Below are 22,750 nucleotides of genomic sequence, written 5' to 3'. Positions count from 1 at the left end.
GCAGCGGAGATCCAACCATCCATCAATGAAATCGCGAATCGTAGGGCGAAGGGGATAGGACACCAGTTCCGGGAAAGTTCGGTAGAGTGTCAAAATAGGCACGTATTTGATTCTGCAGCAACCCTAACCAACCTTGATGAAATCACTGTCGATCATGCTGGCACTAGGGCCCTGCCAAGGAAGGAAAGATGAGCCACTGGCGTTGTCGCAATTCTCTATGCGGGGAATTAAGGACGAGGCCAAAAGTAAGATATTCATAGAACAGGTCTTAGTCTGTGTGGGACTGGACCAACTGATCGACCACGATGACGAGGCTCCTTTCATCCACTTTTTAGCTGGTGCACCCGGGATTTGTAGTTGTGAAAAGACTGTCTGTATGAAGAGACATAGCGACCGGATAACTAGCGAGTAGTCATCTCCGTCGGTGCCCGCGCAAGGCCGTGGTAGCGTAGCATATTGGTCCCAGACTCGTCACGGATAAGTTCAATGTCAAGTGACAGATATGCTCCCAGTATACCCCCGCCAATCAATTCCAATCAATTTGAGAGCAAAGCCTCCATGGAATCTTCGATGTAACGGCCAGGCCCTTCCTAACGTGCGTAGGTAGTATACGTATTCGGTCTTGGCGGTCGGGTCCCCTGACAACAGTCAGCGGAGAATGGAGCTCCGAGGGCTTTGCCTGCGTACGGAGTATTTGTGTCAACAATCAACAATAAAAATGTCGCACTCTGATTAATATTGTCAGGAAATCTGGATTCCAATTAATGAAAAGACACGTGCGAAATACTTGGCTTTATTAAGAGCGAATCTCCCATTCAATCTGTATCCTTCAGCACTTCTGTTGGATTTCTAAGATTTGCCAAGACGCTGATATAACCCCAGGAAAGGGCTTGGCAATTGCTTGCTATTTGAAGATCTTCTGATGTCCGAGAAGTTGACGAATGTTGTGGATGTGGTTGGTGTGGATGTGAATGTGGGTTTCAACCTTAAAGTGATAGAGAATGTACCCATCAGTTACACACAGCGTGGCTGTTTTTCCTTGGCAGGCACGCGGTCTGACGACTTCATCTATATTTAATTATCTACGGAGTTGAAATGATTCCCTACATTTCCTAATAACCAAGCGAAAGAAAGGATCAAAAGCAATAAGAATTAAATTGATTATGTTACATGCATTCGTGGATATCGGGGGCAATGGCGCATGAAACCGTCAACGCATGATAAAAAAAAAAAAATAGATCCGAGCGCGACCTCTGAGAGGGGGCTGGAACTATGTAAAAAGCACAGAAGAACAAGGGAACCGCCGTGCCAAGGACTAGGCCCATGGACTAAACTTCCTGCTGGGTCACGCTGGGTGCCTGAGCAGTCTTCTCCTCCAGTCCAATCTCGGCAGCAAAGGTGGTCGAGGGCTTCCACTTGGCGGAAGTGCGGGGAGTGGTCTCTTCCATCATCTTGTCAACCTGCTCCAGCGTCAAGCCCTTGGTTTCGGGAATGAGGAAGTAGGTGTAGACCAAGGCACAGGCACAGAGAGAACCCCAGATAAAGAACACCTTAGGACCAAGGTTACCTTTATCGGCCTCAGTCATGTAAGGGGTGATGACTGCGATGATGCAGTTCCAGAGCCAGTTGGACGCGGTGGAGAGGGCAACACCGCGGGACCGAATGGGGAGAGGGTAGATTTCACCGATAACGACCCAAGCACCGGGGCCCCAGGTGCTAGCAAAGAAAAAGATGTAGATGCAGATGAATGCGATCATGGAACTGACAGCACTCTTGTTCTGCGTTTCGGTGGTGACACCAACAATTGCGACAATGAACTGGCACACAACCATACCCAGGGCACCCCAAAGGAGTAAAGGACGACGTCCGAATTTCTCGATGGTGTAGAAGGAGATGGGGGTAGAGAAGACATTTACAATCGTGGTGATCATACTGATCAGGAAAGGATCATCAATTGTCTTGAGATCCTGGAAGAAGGTGGTTCCGTAGTAGAAAATGAAGTTGACACCGGTCCATCTATAGTTTGTTAGTTTTCTCTTCAATAGCAGGAGGAGAGAAAGGCATACTGTTGCATCATCTGCAACGACGTGCCAAGAATAGTCCGACGAAGGTTGCTGTTAGGGTGCCAGAGGCTTCCGGTGAAGCAGCTGAACCAGGTGGTCCAGTATCCACCCTGCGGGATTGACATCATTTCGTACTGGTTGTTGGCATCGATCTCATTCAGTTCGCTCTCGACCAACTCTGAATCCTCGGGCTGGCCACGGATACGGGCCAAGACAGTGCGGGCCTTATCCTTCTGACCCTTGCGAATGAAGAATCGAGGAGACTCGGGTAGCAGAAACAATCCAAGGCCCAAAATAAGAGCCCAGAGCATCTGGAGAGCAATGGGGATTCTGTACGATGCACTGGTGGTGTAATTCTGAGTGCCATAGTTGACACACGAGGCCAACATCAAACCAATGGTGATGCAGAATTGGTAACCGGAGACGATTGCACCACGGACCTTGCGGGGTGCAATTTCAGACATGTAGAGAATGATGATAGCAGAGACGAATCCAATACCGAAACCGGCAATCAAACGACCGGCGACGAGGAGCCCCAAGCTGGCAGAAGCTGTCTGCAAAACCACACCGACGATAAAGATAGCGCAGCCAGAGATGATAGTAATGCGACGACCGAACCAATCAGCCAGATCACCGGCGATGAGGGCACCAAAGAAGGTTCCAGCGGAGAGAATGGAAACGATGAGCGACTTTCGAGAGGCAGGGATAGTGGTAGCATCCTAAGTGTGTCGTTAATGATATTCTGGAAACTGGGCAGGGACGTTGAAACCCACATCACCAAAGAACTCATGGATGAAGTACTCCATGCCGAGAACACCATTGATGTAACCAGAGTCATAACCAAAGAAGATACCACCAAAGGCAGCAAAGGCACACATCAAGTAGGCCTTGAATGTGACTGGGGCCTCAACGCGCGAGGCGTCGACAGGCCCAGAGATGACTGCTCCACCAGGCATGGTAGCGAGTCGATGAGGATAGATATGGTTGATAACTCTAGAAAGAGTTGGAATGAGATGTCTTAAAAAAAATAATGTAAGACGAGAGATGGGGATGAAGGAAGAGAAGAAGGGATTGGGGAGGGGAAGAAGATTTATATTCTTTGGGGGGTGACTGCCATTTGAGCTTCATCCCCATACCTTCCCCCCCATGTCAGGAAAAAAAAAAGCAAAAAATTACAGGGAAAAATAATTATTTTAATCCATATTCGGTTTGGTTACTATCGGCCACAACAATAAATCTAGAAATCGGCTGGAATCACTTGTGTAGCCAAGTCGGCTCTACAAATTTGACCACACGATACTCCGTAGAAACGGCAAGTATAGGAAACCGGGGAAGTGCTGCACGGCCCAAGCCGTAAACTGTAAGCTTGAAGACCTGATTGGTTAGAATCCCCAGAATTTATCCGTCGATCCCTGTCTCATCGGCTCTTAGAAGGCCCAAAGTGAAACAAAAACCTACAAAAACCTCCCAACTATCACATATTTGGACGTCTAGAATTATCAACAGAGCCTCGGGTTAAAAAAAAACGGAGATATCCACTTTGGGATAGACGGTCCGCGGGGAAATCAAATCTAATTGGTTGGTTACCATGGGACTGTGCGCCACGTGCCCCGTAAATATTCTTTTTTTTTTTTTTTTTTTTCTTTTTTTAACTTTCTTTTTTTTTAACTTTTTTCCTTTTACGTGTGACTCCTATATCTTCCCCAGGTTATATTTTGAGCTTCTCGCTTATACCACAAATAAGAAAAAAGTGGCTTATGAGTCAGTTGATCGAAAAGAGACTGACTTTTAAAACACTTTTAAAATGAAAACTTAATATATTCACAATGTCACATTGAAGGCAAGCCGTCCAAAGCACAGACCTTAGGGACGCCACAAAATCCTACTCTCTCCTTTACTTTAAGGGAAAAGACAGTCTTGGCGGAAGACAAGCTGACTATAACGCACTACTAGTATGGATAGAGTAAACCGTAAGAATAATGGTTTTATGCCGTTTATTTACTATTCAAAAGTGCATATGTTCCTAGCCGTGCGTTAGTCTAAAAAACAATCTTAGAAACAAAAAGGAAAAACAAAAACATGATCAACATTGTCAAAGTGGCTCACAGCTCGGGCATAGCCGAGCCACTCAGTGGGTCTATCAGAACACAAGATTTTCCATGGCAAGAGATGGGCTTTGGAGGCTTTTTCCCACGGGGAAATCAACCAGTTACATATAACAAACCCATACCTGTCTTAGCTTTTCATCTCCGCATTTCGTCTTGGCAATCACGTGCAGACAAGTTTTTCTTGTCTATCCCGTGCCAAATAATCGCTACGAGATGAATGACGGGATATTGTCGGCAGGATTTTGTGCCTTTTTTCTTGGCTACCTTAATACTATCTCCATGGCGCGCTTGAGCGTGGCCTGTTATTCGATGATTCCCGAATGTGACTCTACTAAACTTCCGAACTCTTTCCCTTCTCACTCCATTCTGGAGCGCCCAAATCTAGCAAATGCTACCCCGTATTCCGTGCGCACTCGGCTTACGGAGTACGGAGGACCCGGTAGAAACATTTCCATGTTCTCGGCTGAAATGGTGCCACGAGCGACCCACATTGACCATAGTCCTGGTAGGAACCGAAGTTGAGGAGCTTGGGAGCGAGGGCCCCGACCGAAAAAAAAAGAAGAAACGGCGCAAGCCGAGTGATTCATCTCCGAGGCCGGTGAACGATTTCCGTTGGAATGATGATTTGTGTGGTTTTGAAGGGAAAATGGCCATGGTACAGGATCTCGGTTGTCCCCGAGTAAGATGTACTTATGCACTTACTCCGTACTCCATACTTATTAGACCTTGAGAATATGGAGAAGTCTCCGGATCCCACAAGTTTGGTTTGGTTTATCTGGGGGAAATACTACCCCGGCACTTTTCTTTCACACCGAATCTGGTCACCGGCCGGTTACCGGTAAAAACTTATATTATTCTCTATTATGTCCAATTTCCTTTTTTGGGTTTCAATACATGGCCTCGGCTATGATTCGTGTACTTTTTCTTCTCTATTTTTTTGGACACAGTCATCTTGACACACTTTTTTTATTACCGGGGATTCTATTTTGATTGTCCCACGTTGTACCTACAGGGGTTTCGAGTCGAGGGCCTGACTGTTCGGTTGCACCCGCATAAAGACTTGACATCCTAGTCCGTACAGAAATAGGAATTAGGTAGATTTCATTTTCAACAAACTAACAGGCTAACCAAAACTGTGTAAACATGGCTACAAAAACTACATGTCATGCCAGGACTGAATATCAAGTCCCGCCAACCCGCCTGTGTTTCGCCAATCCTTAATCTCATTCACATAACTCTTAATCCCCTCTCCCCATATACTAAATTGTGCCGCCTGCAAGGCTTCCTGTCCTTCAAATTGGAGTCCTTCCCGATTGAAGTATGACGGAGTGCAATTTAGAACACCTCCCAGTGCTCGCGTTCTCATCAAAACCTTGGAAGTCCATTCATTTTCCGAATGGGAACTAGGCTCAATGGTAAACCGGGTGGGATTTGGGTTTCTTTCCGAGACCGACTTACCGGCTTCGGAGATGATGTGGGCGACATGAACGGCAAGCTGATCAAGGACATAGACCTGATTTGCCGAGGCTCCCGTTTGATACGGACCCGAAAAGAACAGGTTGGGGAACCCATTAGTCATTACCCCGTGGAGTGAAGTCAGCCCCTTCTGTCTTTTTTCTTGGAGGATCTGGTTGTCACGGCCGGTCACAGTCAGATCCCCCAGATCGGCACTACCTCCAAGACTGTAGCCGGTCCCAAAAACTATAGCATCCAAATCATACTCTTGGCCATTTGCCAAGATCCCTCGATTTGTCACGGTGCGGATCCCTTTCCCATTTGTGTCTACCAAGGAGACATTAGACTGGTTGAATGCCTTGAGAAAGTTATCACTAAAGCACGGCCGTTTGCACCACCCGGGATACCACGGCTTCAAGGCCCGAGCAGTCGCTTGGTCGGTCACTGTGGCTTCCACACGATGCCGAATCGCCTCTTGGCGACGAAGGTCTAATCGGTGCATCCGCTTCAGATGGTCCTGGTCAAGACCAGAGGGACTCCCTATCAATGCACTAAAAGACTGCATCTTGCTCCAACCGTCATCGACAAGGTCTATATCTGGGAGGGGGTTCTCATTCGAGAGGAAGGCGTTGAAATTTTCCATGCGCTCTCGTTGCCACCCAGGGCCTTCTTGGATCATTTTCATCCACCAGGTGCGATCGGTGGAGTGGTTGTGACGCCAATCTACAGCAGAGGGTGTGCGCTGGAACACAACCACTTTCTTTGCCCACTGGGCAAGGTGCGGGATCGCTTGAATAGCAGATGCACCAGTTCCGACAAATCCAATCGTTTTGTCGTGTAGTCTATGCATGGCTGGGCTGCTCGGACTTCCTCCAGTATAACCATAGTCCCAGCGAGAGGTATGGAAAACCTTCCCCTTGTAGGTCTCAAGGCCGTCCAATTTTGGTAACTTCGGGGAATTCAGCAACCCGGTAGCCAATATGACAAAATCAGATTGTATCGAAGTGGTTGGTTGGCCATGTGGTGTGATATGGACTGTCCATTGACAATCCTCGCTATTCCAAGCTAAATTCTTGACTGTGGTCTGGAACAACGCCCGTTCACTGAGATTCCATTGACAGGCAATGCGATTCGCATGTTCTTTCAATTCCGGCCCGGCGACATACTTTTGCGATGGCATGTACTTCGTTTCCTCTAGCAAGGGCATGTAAATATAGCTTTCAACGTCGCAGGCCAAGCCGGGATACTTGTTCCACCACCACGTTCCTCCAAAGCCACCCGCTGTGTCCACGAAGAGGATGTCAGTCGCACGAAGAAACCCTGACTGGAGTAGTCGCACTGCAAAGAGCAGCCCTCCAAATCCAGCACCGACAATGAGCATTCGGACCTTGTTCTGCTGGAGCAGATTGTTGTCGACCGTGATATTTCCATTCAAATGAAGATTGTTGGTGGATTCATCGCTCAAGCCCACATATTGGGTTGGTCCATCCGGGCGCAAGCGCTTCTTACGTTCCACATCATACCGGTCTTGTGTCTCCTGCAAATAAGGCTCGTTCGTCTTGGCTTTATCGATGATAGGTTGGTCGAGGGCGAGGGCCTCTGGGGTAGTAATGGATTTCTCTAGTGTCATGGCGAAGTGGCATGGAACGATTCCCTGGATGCAAATCAGCAAGACGAACAGGGGTTTCTAGATGTCATTGTGAGTTGTGTGTTAGCTGTTCAATGAAATGCATGGATATGCAACTGTTTGGCAATCGTTTGTGTTTTATGTGAGATTGCCCAGCAATTCAGTACAGACTGGGAAGGCAAAAGCAAACAGAAAAAGAAAGCAAACGGATGGAAGAAATGGTTTGATCCAGAGGGTAAAGTACATGTGAGCTGTAGAGAGTCCGATTCTAAGAGGCTACCCCGTGCATATTAGAATGCGGCCATGCTATCGGCTTCGGATTCGCCGTAATAGGCTACAGCAACACAAGGTACATACGATAGATCATCATTTTGATGACTCTTGAATTCAATAGAACAATTACATTTCCACTACTCCGTACGGAGTATTAGAATCATAAATCTTCTATAATAAATACCTAAAGAAGTTTATATAGATGCAGCATGAACGGGTTTCGGAGCTGTTTCCCCTTTTAACCATTCATGCGATAGCACGAGTAACGATTTTATAAGTTGAGATGGTACAATTTTATATTGTTGTCCGGAGGAAATTGGACGGAATCTATCTCCGTATCTAATTTTTGTCAGATCTTGAGATTGATAACCAAATGGTTGTACCTTTTAAATGTGAGCTCCAATGAAAGGTACATTTTGAGCAAGTCAACTACGGAGTAGCTGTGGAGACCTTATACCCATGCGGTGTAGGGTCTCTTGGCAAGGGCCTGGTAATAGGACACGATGGGGACGAACAGGCTCCATTTAGGCTTGGCAGTTTCCCAGTTAGTTCGAAGGGGAAAATTAGACGAGATGAATCTGACCCCATAACAAGTAAATGCGGAAAGATCCGACTGATTGGATCTGTATGAGCCCCATGTCAGCACTAATTATCTAGGACGAACATTGTGGCTCCGGCTTTCGGGTGTTCGACTTGGAATATAAGTAGCGCTTCTCCAGAGACGCAATGATGAGGAAAATCTGTTTACCGCGTCAAAACTGCCATTATGAGCCTTCCATCCCGCGCGCTGCTAGCTCTAGTGGCCCTTTCTTCTCTGTCGCTAGCTAAGGAGGTTGGTTATTTCGAGCCATCCTCCTGCGCTGACCCCAAGAGCTTGACAATCTGCTATGAGAAGGTTGATGCGAACTACTCGAACTGCGTAAACAACAATTGCGCCGGAGGAGGTCAAGCGTGCTACAATTCATGTGGTGGAAGTACATCCTGCATGAACGAGAAATGTCCTGGCCTGGGACTCGACTGCATCAAAGCTTGTGAATGTGAAAAGTCCGCCCTCCAGATCGATTGCGCAGGCCAGAGTTGTTGGAACCAGGTAAGAAATCCTCCACAATTCGTACCTCAAAGTCTGACACACCTATCTTAGGTCTACTCTTGCGAGTACCAAAGTACAGTCATAGACTTCCTCGGCGTCTGTCTTAATCCTAACCGAGATGGTTTACCATATTGGCCGACACCCGATGATGCCCCCGATTCCTGTTCCTGCAACCTCGGCAAAGTCGAACTAAAAGAATATCTAATCAACAATCAACTCACCGAGTGCTCGAATAACGCTACAAACCTCAATCAAATGACCGATACTCAAGCTATGATTGATTACGGCCAAGCGTGCATGTGTTGTGGATGGAGCGCTATTATCTCCGCGTATGATCTCACTCCAGGGCTTAAAGGAACCCTTTATTGCCCTTCTGTTGCTAATGATAATATTTAGTATCTGGGATACCTGCCCTGACACTAAACCCTCTCTACTGAGTGCAGATGAATGGTTTGCCGCCGTTCTCAATCCCGGCAAATGGGAAGAATGCGGACCATACCTCGAGGCGTATGATTGTGCCAACGACCTGGGCTTTGGGCGTGCCGATGCCGGAGGGACTAACAACTTCCCCCGTCCCAACAGCATGCCGACCAATGGAACGAAAACCATGTCTAACGTCGGCGGCACCGTCTCTACCCCAGTCAGTGGTGATACCTTCACATGGATGTTTGGTTCGGCTACCAACGCGGTGATTCATACTGTTACTGTGTCCGCAGCAGATGCTACTGCTACCGGTACGAAGGCCGGTAGTGGCGCGAGTGATATTACCGCAACGGGTAGTAGTGCAACTGGTACAGCAGAGAGTGACGCAAAGCCTGGGATGGGATCTTCTTTGATCGTGCCCTCTTGGGCAATCGCTGGAAGTGTTGGTGCCTTGATACTCTCGGCACTGTAAGAATTAGTTTAATGTGATGTATGAAGATATTTAGAGTCTGTAAAATCATAGACCATCTCTGGTTGTTCTAGAATAAGCCAAAATCTTAGATTGCTTCAATTCAATATATACATGTACAGTAGCCGTGAAGATGATCTTCGTATGACATGCGTTATAAAACCTAATGTTTCTCGGCTCTTATAGTCGGTGTCCTGGCCTCAACGTCTATTTCTCTCTGCACTAAATACCTGTCTAGGTACCGGTAAATCGGCAATCCACTCACTGGATAGCAATGTCTGAGCAAGAGAGATAGATCTGACCCGTCTGGAAAGAGTTCCATTTCCAGGAGAGTAAAGTGTGGTTGGAGACGTAGTCGGGAAGCTTGACCTTCTTCGAGACAGTGTAACCACCGGCGATTGTTGTCTTGCAGGAGTTTAGTGCAGCATTGTCGACGCCTTTGCACTTGGTATCTTCAAAGCCGTTGCACGTAAACCAGTCATTGCGGTGGCAAGCCTCGCCCTCTTTACAGTCGGGACTGTAGTCACAGGCCTGTCCATCCACACCGGTGCATGGAAGAAGACCTTCATCGAAGCAGGCCTCGGCAGCCTGTTTCTCCTTCTCGGTTGGAAGGTAATCTGGGTCCAGGAATTTGTCGACGATAGCCTGATCCTGGCAGATACGGTAGGTGAACATACCACCGTGATCACCGTTGTGGTCAACACACCACACGACGTCAATGACATCACCAGCTTTGTATGTCTTGACCACCTCCTTGCCCCAGTCCTTGCCGGGTTGGTTGTAGTCGACGCTCACACGGGCATTGTATCCGCAGGGTCCGCTACGGCCAACAGGGGCGGCATCGAGATCGGGCCAAGACTGAACGGGCTCGAGGATGGTGCACTCGGGACATGTGTCGGTTCCAGCCTAAATATTGTCAGTCAAAGGAATGCCTTTGATGCTCAGTTCATCTAGGAATCTAACATCAAATCCGAGCTTTGTTCGACTATCCGGAGTGACCATGTAGCCATGTCCAGCAACAATGGTGGACAACGATCCCACTAGAATAACAGCGGCAGACTTCATGATGTTGGTTTAAGATGTATTTTGCTCAAATGTTGGAGGCAAAGTGAATGATTGAAATCTGATACAGACCAAACTAGGTGTTGGGGGTAGGTCCTTTTATATTTATGCTTCGTTGCTTCGAACTTTGAGCCCTATACGGAGTACCCATTAGACAATTCCTTTACATGCCCCGATCCTAACTTTTCTACAGGGTACGGACAAGAAGGCCAATCATGAAGAGTTGTTTTACGAGGCAGAAGAACATTTGTGAAGAACCTGTCCCAACTTGGCCTTCGTACTCCGCAGATGATCAGCATCGACACTGCCAAGTATAGGACGGGTGACCGGCTTTTAAAAAGTATGACAAGGGTAGTTGACTATCACCGTTGAAATTGAGATTGTTGTGCAGGGTGGAGAGCGCCGCAACGCCATTGAGGGAATCCAAGACTTGGTAGTGGCTGTTGCTTGGCTGAAGGATGCGACGCCCGATATATTCCCGCCAATCAACATATTCCAGGCCAAGGAGATTAGATCGATGTGCAGGATGAATGCAGAATGCATAATTTTAGAAATGTTCTACAAATACCCGTTCATCTATGTCATACAAGATATTCAAAGTTCCCTTTTGTTTTCCTTCACCGTAGCTCATTTTTGGAAGGGACCTCTTGATTGGTAGACCATGCTCTTTTAATCTAGCTGAAACCCTTAGCTTTGCCATGAGAGTGGCTGCGGGGTATTTCAGCCCTTTTAACGCCATGGCGCGAAAGATCGACATCACAGATTTGCGGGGGGTTTCCCGACTATTGCCCGACCACTCACTCTGTGCATTTTTGGTGATTCAGATGCATACCCTTGATCGCATGTTGCAAGTCTACCCTCGGTAAGTATTAACCCGAAAAGTATTGCCTAGGAACTTTTGTCGCGGCCCCTATCCGGGCACGTTTCGGCCTACTGACTCGGAGATTACTCCCTTTTCTGGTAATAGTAATGTATATCTCGCTGCACCTAGGGTTGGAGGTATAAGATTGGGGTTGGTGAGCATTGATACTGCGGCATTCTCATTCTGCACGATGAGACATATGCTTACTGGATGGCAGGGGCCGGAAATAGATGTGGTCTCTGTTTCGGAACTGTGAGAATGTGAGTGCAAGAAAAAAAAGGTATGTTGAGGCTTAAGTCAAAACAACGGTTGTAGTGACTATCCAGTATATCCATCCCAGGCTTCGAAGAAGTTGTTCTTGTGACCGAGTAATATCGCTTTCACTCTAGTACTTCTCAGCCTGTCCCTTCCGTTTTAGCGCTCAGTACATGTAGCCTTTTGTCATATACACCGAAGTCTCCCCGAGTAAGTAAAGGTGAAACCGTAATTCGCCGTCTACTATAAAATCGAAAACCTTGTTTGTATGACAAAGTGCGGTGAAGTGACATATATATTAACCCTGTATTATAGACATCCACTGTGACGGCTAACACCCTATCCCACAGGTGGGCAATTGATAGGAACAATGCAGTGTCCTCGTTATGGCACTACCAGGCCAGCTAGTCCCGACCAGAGTGTTTCTTCTCATCCATACTGGGCTCCATCTCCTCTCTCGTAGGCACGGTGTCCAGTGCATCAAGAGTGATGTCAACACGAGGACCGGTGAAATTCTTCCTTCCGTCCACAAACCACTGGAACACAGAGATGCTAATAATAACAGCAAATGCCGCAACACAGTAATCTAGACGGACAGCTTAGTTAACAGACTGTCATAGATAACGTCACAGGTAAACTCACTCATACTGCTTCCCGTGACCGTGCTTGACGGAGGGAAGACAAAAAGAACTGTGGTCAAAGCAATGTATGATAAAGCAACCTTGTCAAGATCAGAAATGTTTCGCTTTATTTAATTCTCATTCATGACCGCAACATACCGTATCGACAAACCATCCAACTGCATTGGGCAATTTCCATTTCCTTTCGGGGAGACATCTACGCCCCTGAAGACAGTTGATTGCAATGGGTATTCCATAGGATAGATCAAGAGCCACGACTGAGGCAGAGATAATTGCGTTGAAAGCACTGAATTGGGTTAGTTATCATTTGTTCTATCGCCCATAAATGGCGATTCTTACCTTGTAGAGCCTAGGAAGATACATCCGAATGCGATAACTACCACAACACTGAGAATGAGTGCGTTGAGGGGCAACTTGAGTGTTGGGTGGACTTTTGCAAAGAACCGAGAAGCAGGAAGACCGCCATCCCTGCGAGGAATAAATATACGCGTTGTGTATTGGAAAGGATATCAAATACCTTGCAAAAGCAAAAATCATTCGGCTACTCGTGGTCATGACGCTGATAATAGCAAAGACCAAGCAGACCAGAGGTAACCTAGGACTAGTGTTAGCGTAGAAGAATAAAAGAGTGAAAGTCTCGAATACATACATCAAAAGGCAGATACCTCCCGCGTTACTTTTCGTGGCATCGATCAGGATCTGCAGAAGAGGACCGGCTGCGGAGGTTGTGACCATTTCCATGTTTCCTGCGACAAATAGAAGGACGATCAAAAAGATAGAACCGGTAAACACACCGATGCCCACGCAGGTAACCATAATCTTAGGCCCCTCAATGTCCGCATTGGGTACCTCTTAAAAGGCAATGCGTCAGTCTTTTTCTCTATCCGCTCATACCGGGGTAATTGTTTACCTTCGATCATGTGTGCCACCGCATCCTACATACAGTTAGCTCGAAGCTTTGATACCGCAATAACCATGACGACTTACAAAGGCAGTCACGCCAAGCCCTCCTTGAAGCAACTGGAGTATCTGTCAGTACTATTGTAGAATTGTGGTGAGTGCAGTAAACATACACCTAGCATCCATGCGACACCATCAGGCCCTAAGCTGAATTAGCAAAATCGTAATAATGGAGTTTTCGGGGAATCGCACAGCCTGTTGTATTTACAAAATCACAGAACACGAAGCTATGGATGTTAGTTCTTCGCCATAACTCGATATCACCAGCGGGTCTCATACTAAGCTGAGTTATAGTTGGGGGCGGCGCATGCGAGACATGTAATTGAGACGACCACGAAACCTCCAATCGACCACATGACTGAAAGTAGTTAGAGATAGAATGGGCCAAACTGGTCGGGAATAACGCACAAGCACCACGGTAGATGACTGGCAATATGGAGTTCATGAAAGCATTAATGATGAATGAACCAATTGTCAGTCCAATATAAATGAGGAATTGATGCCAGCGTTGCGGGACGTAGCTCTATGTATCACGTTAGTACTGCGACAAGGGTACGAAGTGAGTTTACTCACCTCGTGAAGAACTGAAATGCAGCCAACGATAAGCTGACTAGAAAGAAGGGAGTTTGTTGCAACGAGAGCAACCTGCATATATGTTAGCTTAAATAACTATATTAGATGAATTCCTTGCCTACCCAGCCTGCCACGTTGATCCAGCCTGTAACCCATGATAGAATTGGTACTGCGCTTGGCCACGCGACTTTCGATTTATTAGTATGGACTCGACGAGTTATTAGAGCGCAACATACTGGCTAGAAACAAAGTTAGCTCTAGTCCAAGTCTATAGTGTTGTAGGTATGGAATAATTTACCTGCCACCCAATGATACTGTCCACCGGCTCTGGAAAAAAAAAAGAAAGAAAGAAATCAGTATGGTGTAAACATAAAGGACGGAAGACATCTCGAGGCTTACGTCGGATATGCCGAGAGAAATTCAGCCAGCGAAGTTGCGATGCAAAGGTTGCAGAATCCTGCAGTAATTAGTCCTAGAATTTGCGTGTCAGTGAAGTCTCAGAAACCAAAAATTCTTCCGAACAAGCCTACCCCAAATCACACTTGTGCTTCCGCCAGATGTAAGACTGATCGACAAGCTGGCCGAAAGTGCAGTCCATGACTAGTCTCGTTAGTTTAAATACCCCGGTCGCAACCCATGTCTGACATACATTAAGAACCGCAAAGGCTAAGCCAAGCATTGACCTAGTAATTCCCATTAGCATCAAGCTTTGCATATGCTAGCATATCCATCTTACCATGTTGAATGACTACGTTGGAGTTCAGGCCGATGGCCCAAAGCCGCCAACTTGGCATCATCGCCTTGGAGTGGACCGTCTTTCATAGTGGATCAAAGATGAGAATATTTACGGATCCAAGAGCTGGGGAAAGGATGAATCTAAGTAGGTCCCCAAGCCTCCTCCGTATCAGGAAGGCATTGCCAGATTATCTCAAAGTACCGACAAGGGGCTATTCCATATGCGGGGAAGCTGCACAGCTATGGATTACCTTATCTCATGAGGCGAGCGTTCATACGCGCTAAGATGCTCGGTTGGTCGCATGTACTTGCCCAACATCGTATAGTCTTGTTAACACCAATTAAAAAGGGCAAAAGGGGGCGATTATATTAATTATTCCCCGAGGGAATTATCCCAGCTTAGAATGCAATTTCCAGATAGCAACGTTGTGAGTATCTGCATTCTCTCCACTGTGGATTCGCCGCGATTACCCCGAACAGATAGTAAGATAACAAAGTATTAGGTTATATATGGAGTATCACCCAACGGAGTAGACAACTACGTCCTACAATATTTGTGCTTGATTTCCTCTCTTGGCGTTCTCTTTCCCTATTAGTGCTCAGGTCTTGCTGCTTTGAGTAGATCTGAGCACACCCCTGAACGCCCTCCAGGGCTGACCTCGGGATCCACGGATTCGCCGAGAATTACATAAGCGCTCTGGCCCGGGCAGGTGCATCGAACAGGAACTGAATTATATTCAGACGAACTGCTTGTAACCTCAAAACGCTCGTGTGCTTAGTTCTCTTCGCTATCAATATTTCCATTTCCACGTTGATGCTCGACGGCTGGTAATATGGGTGCCCAACATAATATGGTGGGGATATTGCTTGAATAGCTGACAAAACAAAAAAGAATATCACTTCGAGGGACTAAAAATGATAGTTTATTACTGTTGTGACGCAAGGCTTGCTGATAGCCTAATATTGGAATATTGGGACTACTGGAAAGGCCCAGAAGAAGAGAAGGGAAAGTCTGAACCAGTCGATGCTTAAGGCACCAAAAGGCACCCTTAACACCTGGGTTCCGGTGTCACGATTGCAAGCCAATTCTACCATTGGTGTAAGTATTGATAATGCGAGATGTATCACACACTGGCTAACAATCCTTTGAGATATAGTCCAGGTCGGAAAAGTACCTTCTTCTCCAGTTTCTTCGATATTCCCTTACATTGGACAGTCCTGAGTCTACTAGGACGTGCGCAGCCAAGATTAAAACAGAACTAATCTGATTCGATATTTTTCTGCATGGTTTTCGGCAACACAGGCGTGCTTGGCGATAGCCACCGGGAAGTTGCCCGACCAGATAAGCTTCACCAGTCGCCACCATCCCCTCGCCAGCCCGCGTTTCCCCGCACTCAAAAAGGTTGATTATCCGGTGGAGTGCGGTCTGAATATGGGGAGGAATACCCTAGAGATTTCAGAACTAGGTAATAGGTCGTTTGCATTGAATCAAAGATTGTGGGAGGTCAAGAAGGTAGGTAGGATGAGGAAGGTATAGGACTATAGGATTATGACTACCAAAAGTACATAGATTAGGAATGCCGATTAATTCTAGATAAGACATTTCCCACACTAGAGAGGTGACGGATGCATTGGCCGTGACTTAGCTATGGGGTTTGAGATGCTAGGCTTATATAGTCTCCCCTCTTCCCCAGGATATGAGTGCCCAATTCACTCTCACCTTCCTGGCACATGCACAGTCTATAAACAAATATGTCATCTGATGAAAAGAAAGAGGAGCCTTTGACTCCCATTGCCTTTAGTGCCGGTCAGGTCGACGAAAGAGCCCATGATGCCGTCTTCGGCACAATCACGGATGATGGCCCAAACTATCGCAGTGTATGTGTCGTCTATGATAGCAATAGTCTCTCTTGCTGACAATATGTTAGGTCGGTTGGCTAGGCACGTCTGTGCTCATGATGAAAACACAAATAGGTCTCGGTGTCCTTTCTATCCCCGTGGCTTTCGATGCACTGGGTGTAGTCCCCGGCGTGATTTGCCTCTGTGCCATTGCCGCAATTACAACGTGGTCCGACTATATAATCGGCGTCTTTAAACTAAACCACCGCGAGGTGTACGGTATTGACGATGTCGGCGATCTTTTCTTTGGTAGGGTTGGCCGAGTCATTTTTGGAGGTGCCTTTATTCTCTGTAAGTTACCTCGACGCTAAACATTCAATGCCACTTACTGATGCCTCCTAGGGTGGATCTTTGTTGCCGGCTCTGGCATGCTCAGCGTCTCTATTGGCCTCAACGCAGTTTCCTCCCATGCCACCTGCACCGCTGTCTATGTCGCTGTCGCCGCCATCGTCGCATTTCTGTTCGGCAGTATTCAGACACTAGGGCGTATCTCATGGCTCGCGTGGCTAGGACTGTTTTGCATTCTAACTTCGAGTGAGTAATCCTCTCCACGAGGTGGATTATTCTAACTATCCCACTGTTCTCATCGTTAGTATCGCCGTCGGTATCCAAGGCCGCCCTTCTGCCGCACCAATAGACACTGTCTGGGTCCCCGATTACAGAATTTTGAACAGGGATGTATCATTCACTGATGCCATCACTGCAATCTCAACCCTCATCTTTGCTTATGCTGGCACCCCAGCATTCTTCTCCATTGCATCTGAGATGCGCGACCCTAGCCATTACAACCGTGCCCTGATTCTTTGCCAATCTGTGGTCACTGGATTCTACCTCGCTATCGGCATCGTTATATACTATTTCTGCGGATCGTACGTCTCGTCTCCTGCACTCGGGTCGGCTGGCCCGACCGTGAAGATTGTCAGTTATGGCTTCGCGCTGCCGGGGTTGGTCGCCAGTACACTACTTTTCATCCATGTGAGTGCTGTTCGACCCATCAGTCTCCTTTTTAACTGTACTCATAATCCATAGATCACGGCGAAATACATTTTCATCCGTATTCTCGGTGGTTCCCGGCATTTGGTAGCCAATACTGTTATCCACTGGACCGTCTGGCTCGGCTGTACCTTGGGCACAACGGTAATTGCTTATATTATAGCTAGTGCTATTCCAGTATTTAGTGATCTTGTATCACTTGTTGGTGCCTTGCTCGGAACGCCTATGTGTTTCCAGCCGATGGCCGGCATGTGGCTGTACGACAACTGGAACAAGGGCAAGAGTTACCGAAGCACTAAGTGGATAATGATGGTTGGGTGGTGTGCTTTCATCATGGTAGCTGGAACGTTTTTGATGATTGGGGGCACATATGGGTCTATTGTCACTATCATTCATAGTTATAAGAAGTCTGGGGGTTCAGCTGCGTGGTCTTGCGCTGACAACTCAAGCTCGTAGAGCGAGGCTTCTCAGGTGTCGGAAGAACAAAGTCTACTGGATGCAGAAAGCTCTACCATAGGACCATTTAAGAGGCTGCTGTAGCAATTCATACTATGCCGCATGAATTCATGAAGCTAGGAGGGGCTGACCATCCCCTAACTTTGCTCCTTAACTCGAAGATGTATATCAGGCTTTACGGGGACTCCGTCTTTTTTGTGACCGTCTTTAAATGTGACAAGGGAAGAATGACAAGATCGGCTATCGAACTTGACAATGAACGAAACCTAACAGGACCATAATGGCTCATTATCATTGAGCCAACGGTCGTGGAGAATACCCGTCATTATTGGACAGAGTGATTATTTGCCTTAAATCAGACGGTAAACCTTCACAGTAACATACAAAGTCTTTGCAGGTCGTGTGATGTGGAGGAAGTCCGGTAAGACAGTACAAGCAGTGAAAATTGGCTGATTTATACTAAAAGGAGATTCTATTTATTCTAACATTCGTTCCGCTTCCATTGAACAATGATAAAGCTAGTGAAAGGAGCCATTAATCTGGACGAACGTGCCATTGATCCCCGACCCTGAAACCCACTGGCCAAGGATCACTTTCGTCCAACACCATTTGCTTGAATGAATTAATCCAGGCACTTCCTTTGATGGTTGGTAAGACAGCGTCGTATTCGCCAAGCTTTTGTGTCCCACGGATGTGGCACTCAAAGGTGCTGCCAATGATACTTCGATGGACGAATTTCTCACCAACCGCGAGCTGGCCACGAGCGTGAAGCACAACCATCCTTGCGCTGCTCCCTGTGCCACATGGGCATCGATCAAATCTCCCGGGAGAAACCACAACGGTATTCACGGCCTCCATTGTATCTCGCTGGAGGGGTTCTGTAAATTCAAGAATGCTAACTCCCTTGATACTCAAATTCTCCGGGTGAACGGGGATGAACGAGGCGTGTTGGAGCGCATGCTTGATTTTCTCTCCGTATTCAATTAACTTTGGACCGTTCTGGTTGTCGATACGGATTCCAAGCCGTGTCGCGTCGACAATTGCGTAAATCATTCCTCCCCATGCAATATCGACAGATACAGTTCCTATCCCGGGGACTTGTGCTTCGTAGTCCAGAGCAAAAACAAAAGAAGGCACGTTCTCGAATGCGACAGCCTTGCACTTCCCGTCCTCGCAGTCCGCGGTGACAGAGACTAAGCCTGCTGGTGTTTCCATGACCATTTTGGTAATAGTTTCAGTCATTTTCACCATTCCTGTTTCAAGAAGGACGGTGGATGTGGCGATAGTGTTGCCTCCAGACATTGGTGGGTACTCGTCACTTTCCATGATCAAGAACCCAACATCGGCTCTGGGGTCACAAGGAGGTAAAAACAAGATTTAGACACATTGTAGCACGTCCACGGGGCTCTTGCATGAGAAGCTGGCGGATGTGGTCTTCTTTGTCACGAAAATGAGCAAGTTTCTCGCACATGGTGTTGCACCCTGAAGGATTCAGAACACCCCCGACGATCACGTCGCAAACCTCACCAGCACAGTGACAGCCGACAACATTGATGGACCTGTTGAATTTCATTTTTATGCAATTGAAAGAAAAGACCAACAGTGTATCAGTATCCCGCAGAAGAGAAGCAGACAGTATCGGCGAATACAGCTCTCTTTATTGTTTCAAACCAGCTAGCGGAGTATCCCGCTCTCCTACCCGAGTTATATCTATGGATGTCTCCAAAGATATGAACCCCCCACAGGCCAGGTAGTGCGGAGAATAAGCTAAACGCTCGGGGCTCCATATCCTGACTTTGAACGGGTATAGATATGCCTGTCGGCAGTGCAAGCGATTGTAATATTAGGGATTGGAAGAAACACTTTTAATTTCATCAATGTCCAGAAAGAGATCACATAGTATCATCCTAATCTGTGTACGAGTAATTTCATGTATATAATCTTATCTTTTGATTTCTGTATTGCAAAGTTGGTATATCCTTTTCACTCATTAGTTACTTCGGCTCGGGAAGCTAAGCGGGGGATCCGCAATATCGGCAACGTTACCGACTTCTGCTTTCCTCAAACGTCAGATATCTTTACATCTGTGGGGTTCATAACATTCGTAGACTCGCATTCAATTTCCCGTGGAGCGATGGATGCTTTGTCATTTTGACCAGAATTGTGTGAAATTGGGACACAGCCTAGGCATTGATCTATCAGATCAATTTTATATTGATAGGAAGGATATTCCTGGTCGCCATGGGTATAACTATGTCTACACAGTCAAATTGTAAAACGTACTTTGCACAATTGTTCCTTGCCATAGTTAAGCCCTAGTACTCTAGACATATCATTATGCTCATAAAGTTTTCACATGGCAGGTTTTCTCAGAGAATGTAATTATAGGAACCCTTATTTATAGATCCCCAGGTAGGAATCCGCACCCACTTTTCCCGATTGGCCCAGAACTTCTTCCCCGCGTTCTCATCCTCATCGCTGCTCCTATGACAAGAAACAAAATGGCAAGTGAGAAAGTTAGAAAACGATCCAAAAATGTGTAAGTCTAAAGAAGTGAAGAATTCGATGCAGTCACTAATGATTCAGATGCGTGCGATGCCAGAGACTAAAGATCAAGTGCTCTGGCTCGACGCGGTGCCACAGTTGCAGCAAACTCAATATACCCTGCATTTTCAACCACATGGACCGAAAGATGCTGGTAACACGGGGGTTAGTCAATACAGGGCGCTTCTCTATGAAGTGACTGACAATTGGGCTAGGTACATTTCAGAGCTGCAGCAGAAAGCTGCGTGCGTCGAAAATCAGGATGGTCTTTTTAGTTCGAGTGGGAATCACTTCGGTCTGTTCTTACTGTCCTGGTTTGCCTTGGCCGAAGCTGATTTATAGCAGAGCCCGAGGAAGATACCCCCGAAAATGAAACTTTCGATCAATCTGATGATCCGGCTGACTTTCATGAAGCACAAAATCCCGAATCTGGATTGGTTAATCCATTAGCAACTGGTGAAGCCGCCTTTATGTCCTCGGGAAATGGGAGAATGTGTACGTTCATGTTACGTCCTCGAAGCGGTCACACCTGACAGATATCTAGTTTATTTGGGAACGTCTTCAAACTGGTCATTCACTCGGCGTGTACTCAGTATCACGCATCAACATGTGTACAAAGAATCGCTACCAACGGAGACGTTGATATTTGAGGGAGCTGCCTGCGACTTGAGCGAGGACGAACGAACAGATCTGATTCTAGAAGACCCTATTGTTCCGAGTCTTGACCATGCCCTCCATCTAATCAACACCGTCAATTTCCGCTGCGGCCAATTGTACCACCTGTTCGACGAGGAAGAGTTCATGGGATCACTGCATGACTTTTATTCTGGTGGTAGGCAATCAAAAGAAAGCCTGTGGTATCTTCTTTTCCTTCTTATGCTAGCTTTCGGGAAAAGCTTCCTTCGAACAAAAGGAGGTGAAGGGAAGCCCGCAGGGGTTAAGTACTTTGCCAAAGCCATGCAGCTTCTTCCCAACCACAATCGACTGTACTCTTCTCCGCTAATATCGACGGAAATTTTATGCTGCATCGCTATATATTATCGGTCGCTTGATTGCTGAGCTGTGTCCAAGACAAAGCAGGTGCCGAAGCAGCAATACCGTCGTAAGCAGTCGGATAGCGCTGTGCAAGCATCATCTATTGTCTTCCACCTTGAGAGCAGCCACTCCAGTACGAATACTCAGGGTCCTTGCTGTAGAAGCTTTTGACAAGGCTCTTTCCAATGGTCGCCTGGTCATTCAATGAAACGTAGCCTAAGTTTTGAAGGCTGTAGAGATTGACGTTACCTGGGCTTGTCATAGCCCAAGGTTCCGGGGATCCTGCACTCCCCAGTCCAGCATCCGTTGTTGTAGCGGCATATCCCTCTCCAACAGCCCCTGGCATGAAAAAGTCTGACAACACAAACTGGCCAGCGGACCAGCCTCCTCCTCCTGTGGCTTGCAATCGTTCATTCCAAGTGCCAGTCAGCCATGTCTCAACGGTAATGCGGTCATCATGCCCAGGGTGGGTGTATGTGATGGTCACATTCCAAAACTCAGTGTTTTGAAGCGCAACATCTCCATGGTTGTAGTTGAAGGAAGTAGGCACGTTTAGTGTGTAATTTTGAACCCAGGTTGCGGAGAGTGAGAGAATGTCAGCTCCAAAAACCACAGGGGGTGGTATAGTTGCAGGCGAACAAATAGTGGTATTAGAAAGCATTATGACAGTCAAACAAAAGGTCTTTGAATATATTGAATTATCAAAAGCTGGCGCCCTTGGGTCAGTTTATATATTCGCGACTGCTAAATTAGTCAACTGCTTCCAATTTTTTTTTATGGACGTAACGAATACGAACTGCCCTTCGAGTTCAAATGTCTTCGATGCCTTTAAAGTCAACCTTGGTAGATCGCAGAAGTTATAATAGTGGATCGGTGGATCAGTGGATACAATCCACAATCTGCCTGGATGTCATTGGCCACAACAAAACGAATGCGAACTTCCTAAAAGGGTTAACTGGATATATAAGGGTCTTTGAATTTCTTTCAATAATTTCAAACTGAAGCGAGAGAATATCCATTCATTGCCAACATTTTATCAAATGGCAAATTCTACGCAAAAGGTATACCGGGCCTGACCTAGTCAACCCCCTGCCTACCACCAAGCAAATGCAGGCTCGTCTGAGATCACACAAAGCCGAGAATGGAACTATTCTCTTTTTGACTGTTTTTCCCCAGGCATACTCTGTGAGTATCCCCTTTAACACCCCCTATTATTTTCACCTAACA

General features: G+C 46.8%; 9 protein-coding genes across 9 annotated transcripts; 3 read left to right on the top strand and 6 right to left on the bottom strand.

The window, feature by feature from the left end:
• Positions 1-1,328: 1,328 nt before the first annotated feature.
• Positions 1,329-3,019, bottom strand: PGRI_069750 (sugar porter family MFS transporter; the record flags this gene model as incomplete). Its single annotated transcript, XM_040794689.1, has 3 exons — positions 1,329-2,016; positions 2,067-2,782; positions 2,837-3,019. The coding sequence occupies 3 exons, from the start codon at positions 3,017-3,019 to the stop codon at positions 1,329-1,331; spliced, it is 1,587 nt and encodes a 528-aa protein (XP_040649020.1).
• Positions 3,020-5,327: 2,308 nt separating this feature from the next.
• Positions 5,328-7,256, bottom strand: PGRI_069740 (flavin-containing monooxygenase; the record flags this gene model as incomplete). Its single annotated transcript, XM_040794688.1, has 1 exon — positions 5,328-7,256. The coding sequence occupies one exon, from the start codon at positions 7,254-7,256 to the stop codon at positions 5,328-5,330; it is 1,929 nt and encodes a 642-aa protein (XP_040649019.1).
• Positions 7,257-8,292: 1,036 nt separating this feature from the next.
• Positions 8,293-9,511, top strand: PGRI_069730 (uncharacterized protein; the record flags this gene model as incomplete). The annotated part of the gene is made up of 3 exons (XM_040794687.1): positions 8,293-8,616; positions 8,668-8,945; positions 9,013-9,511. 3 exons carry the CDS (start codon positions 8,293-8,295, stop codon positions 9,509-9,511), a joined length of 1,101 nt encoding a protein of 366 aa, XP_040649018.1.
• Positions 9,512-9,769: 258 nt separating this feature from the next.
• Positions 9,770-10,573, bottom strand: PGRI_069720 (Chitin-binding, domain 3; the record flags this gene model as incomplete). The annotated part of the gene is made up of 2 exons (XM_040794686.1): positions 9,770-10,414; positions 10,472-10,573. 2 exons carry the CDS (start codon positions 10,571-10,573, stop codon positions 9,770-9,772), a joined length of 747 nt encoding a protein of 248 aa, XP_040649017.1.
• A 1,518-nt stretch (positions 10,574-12,091) lies between these two features.
• PGRI_069710 (Amino acid/polyamine transporter I) lies at positions 12,092-14,683 on the bottom strand (the record flags this gene model as incomplete). The annotated part of the gene is made up of 18 exons (XM_040794685.1): positions 12,092-12,273; positions 12,330-12,408; positions 12,467-12,614; positions 12,668-12,796; positions 12,846-12,923; positions 12,978-13,179; positions 13,239-13,263; positions 13,316-13,348; positions 13,402-13,430; positions 13,481-13,515; positions 13,568-13,646; positions 13,697-13,811; positions 13,862-13,933; positions 13,984-14,048; positions 14,098-14,100; positions 14,392-14,461; positions 14,511-14,544; positions 14,598-14,683. 18 exons carry the CDS (start codon positions 14,681-14,683, stop codon positions 12,092-12,094), a joined length of 1,464 nt encoding a protein of 487 aa, XP_040649016.1.
• Positions 14,684-16,348: 1,665 nt separating this feature from the next.
• PGRI_069700 (Amino acid transporter, transmembrane) lies at positions 16,349-17,944 on the top strand (the record flags this gene model as incomplete). The annotated part of the gene is made up of 5 exons (XM_040794684.1): positions 16,349-16,474; positions 16,525-16,786; positions 16,838-17,033; positions 17,089-17,470; positions 17,525-17,944. The coding sequence occupies 5 exons, from the start codon at positions 16,349-16,351 to the stop codon at positions 17,942-17,944; spliced, it is 1,386 nt and encodes a 461-aa protein (XP_040649015.1).
• Positions 17,945-18,478: 534 nt separating this feature from the next.
• Positions 18,479-19,246, bottom strand: PGRI_069690 (proline racemase family protein; the record flags this gene model as incomplete). Its single annotated transcript, XM_040794683.1, has 1 exon — positions 18,479-19,246. One exon carries the CDS (start codon positions 19,244-19,246, stop codon positions 18,479-18,481), a length of 768 nt encoding a protein of 255 aa, XP_040649014.1.
• A 1,378-nt stretch (positions 19,247-20,624) lies between these two features.
• Positions 20,625-21,491, top strand: PGRI_069680 (uncharacterized protein; the record flags this gene model as incomplete). Its single annotated transcript, XM_040794682.1, has 5 exons — positions 20,625-20,653; positions 20,704-20,783; positions 20,834-20,983; positions 21,033-21,320; positions 21,385-21,491. The coding sequence occupies 5 exons, from the start codon at positions 20,625-20,627 to the stop codon at positions 21,489-21,491; spliced, it is 654 nt and encodes a 217-aa protein (XP_040649013.1).
• A 132-nt stretch (positions 21,492-21,623) lies between these two features.
• On the bottom strand, positions 21,624-22,184 carry PGRI_069670 (Tannase/feruloyl esterase; the record flags this gene model as incomplete). Its single annotated transcript, XM_040794681.1, has 1 exon — positions 21,624-22,184. One exon carries the CDS (start codon positions 22,182-22,184, stop codon positions 21,624-21,626), a length of 561 nt encoding a protein of 186 aa, XP_040649012.1.
• Between the last annotated feature and the right edge of the window lie 566 nt (positions 22,185-22,750).

Source organism: Penicillium griseofulvum (assembly GCF_001561935.1).
Source record: "Penicillium griseofulvum strain PG3 chromosome Unknown contig_92, whole genome shotgun sequence".
Classification (NCBI taxonomy): Eukaryota; Fungi; Ascomycota; class Eurotiomycetes; order Eurotiales; family Aspergillaceae; genus Penicillium; species Penicillium griseofulvum.
This window is presented reverse-complemented; position numbering and strand designations above follow the sequence as displayed.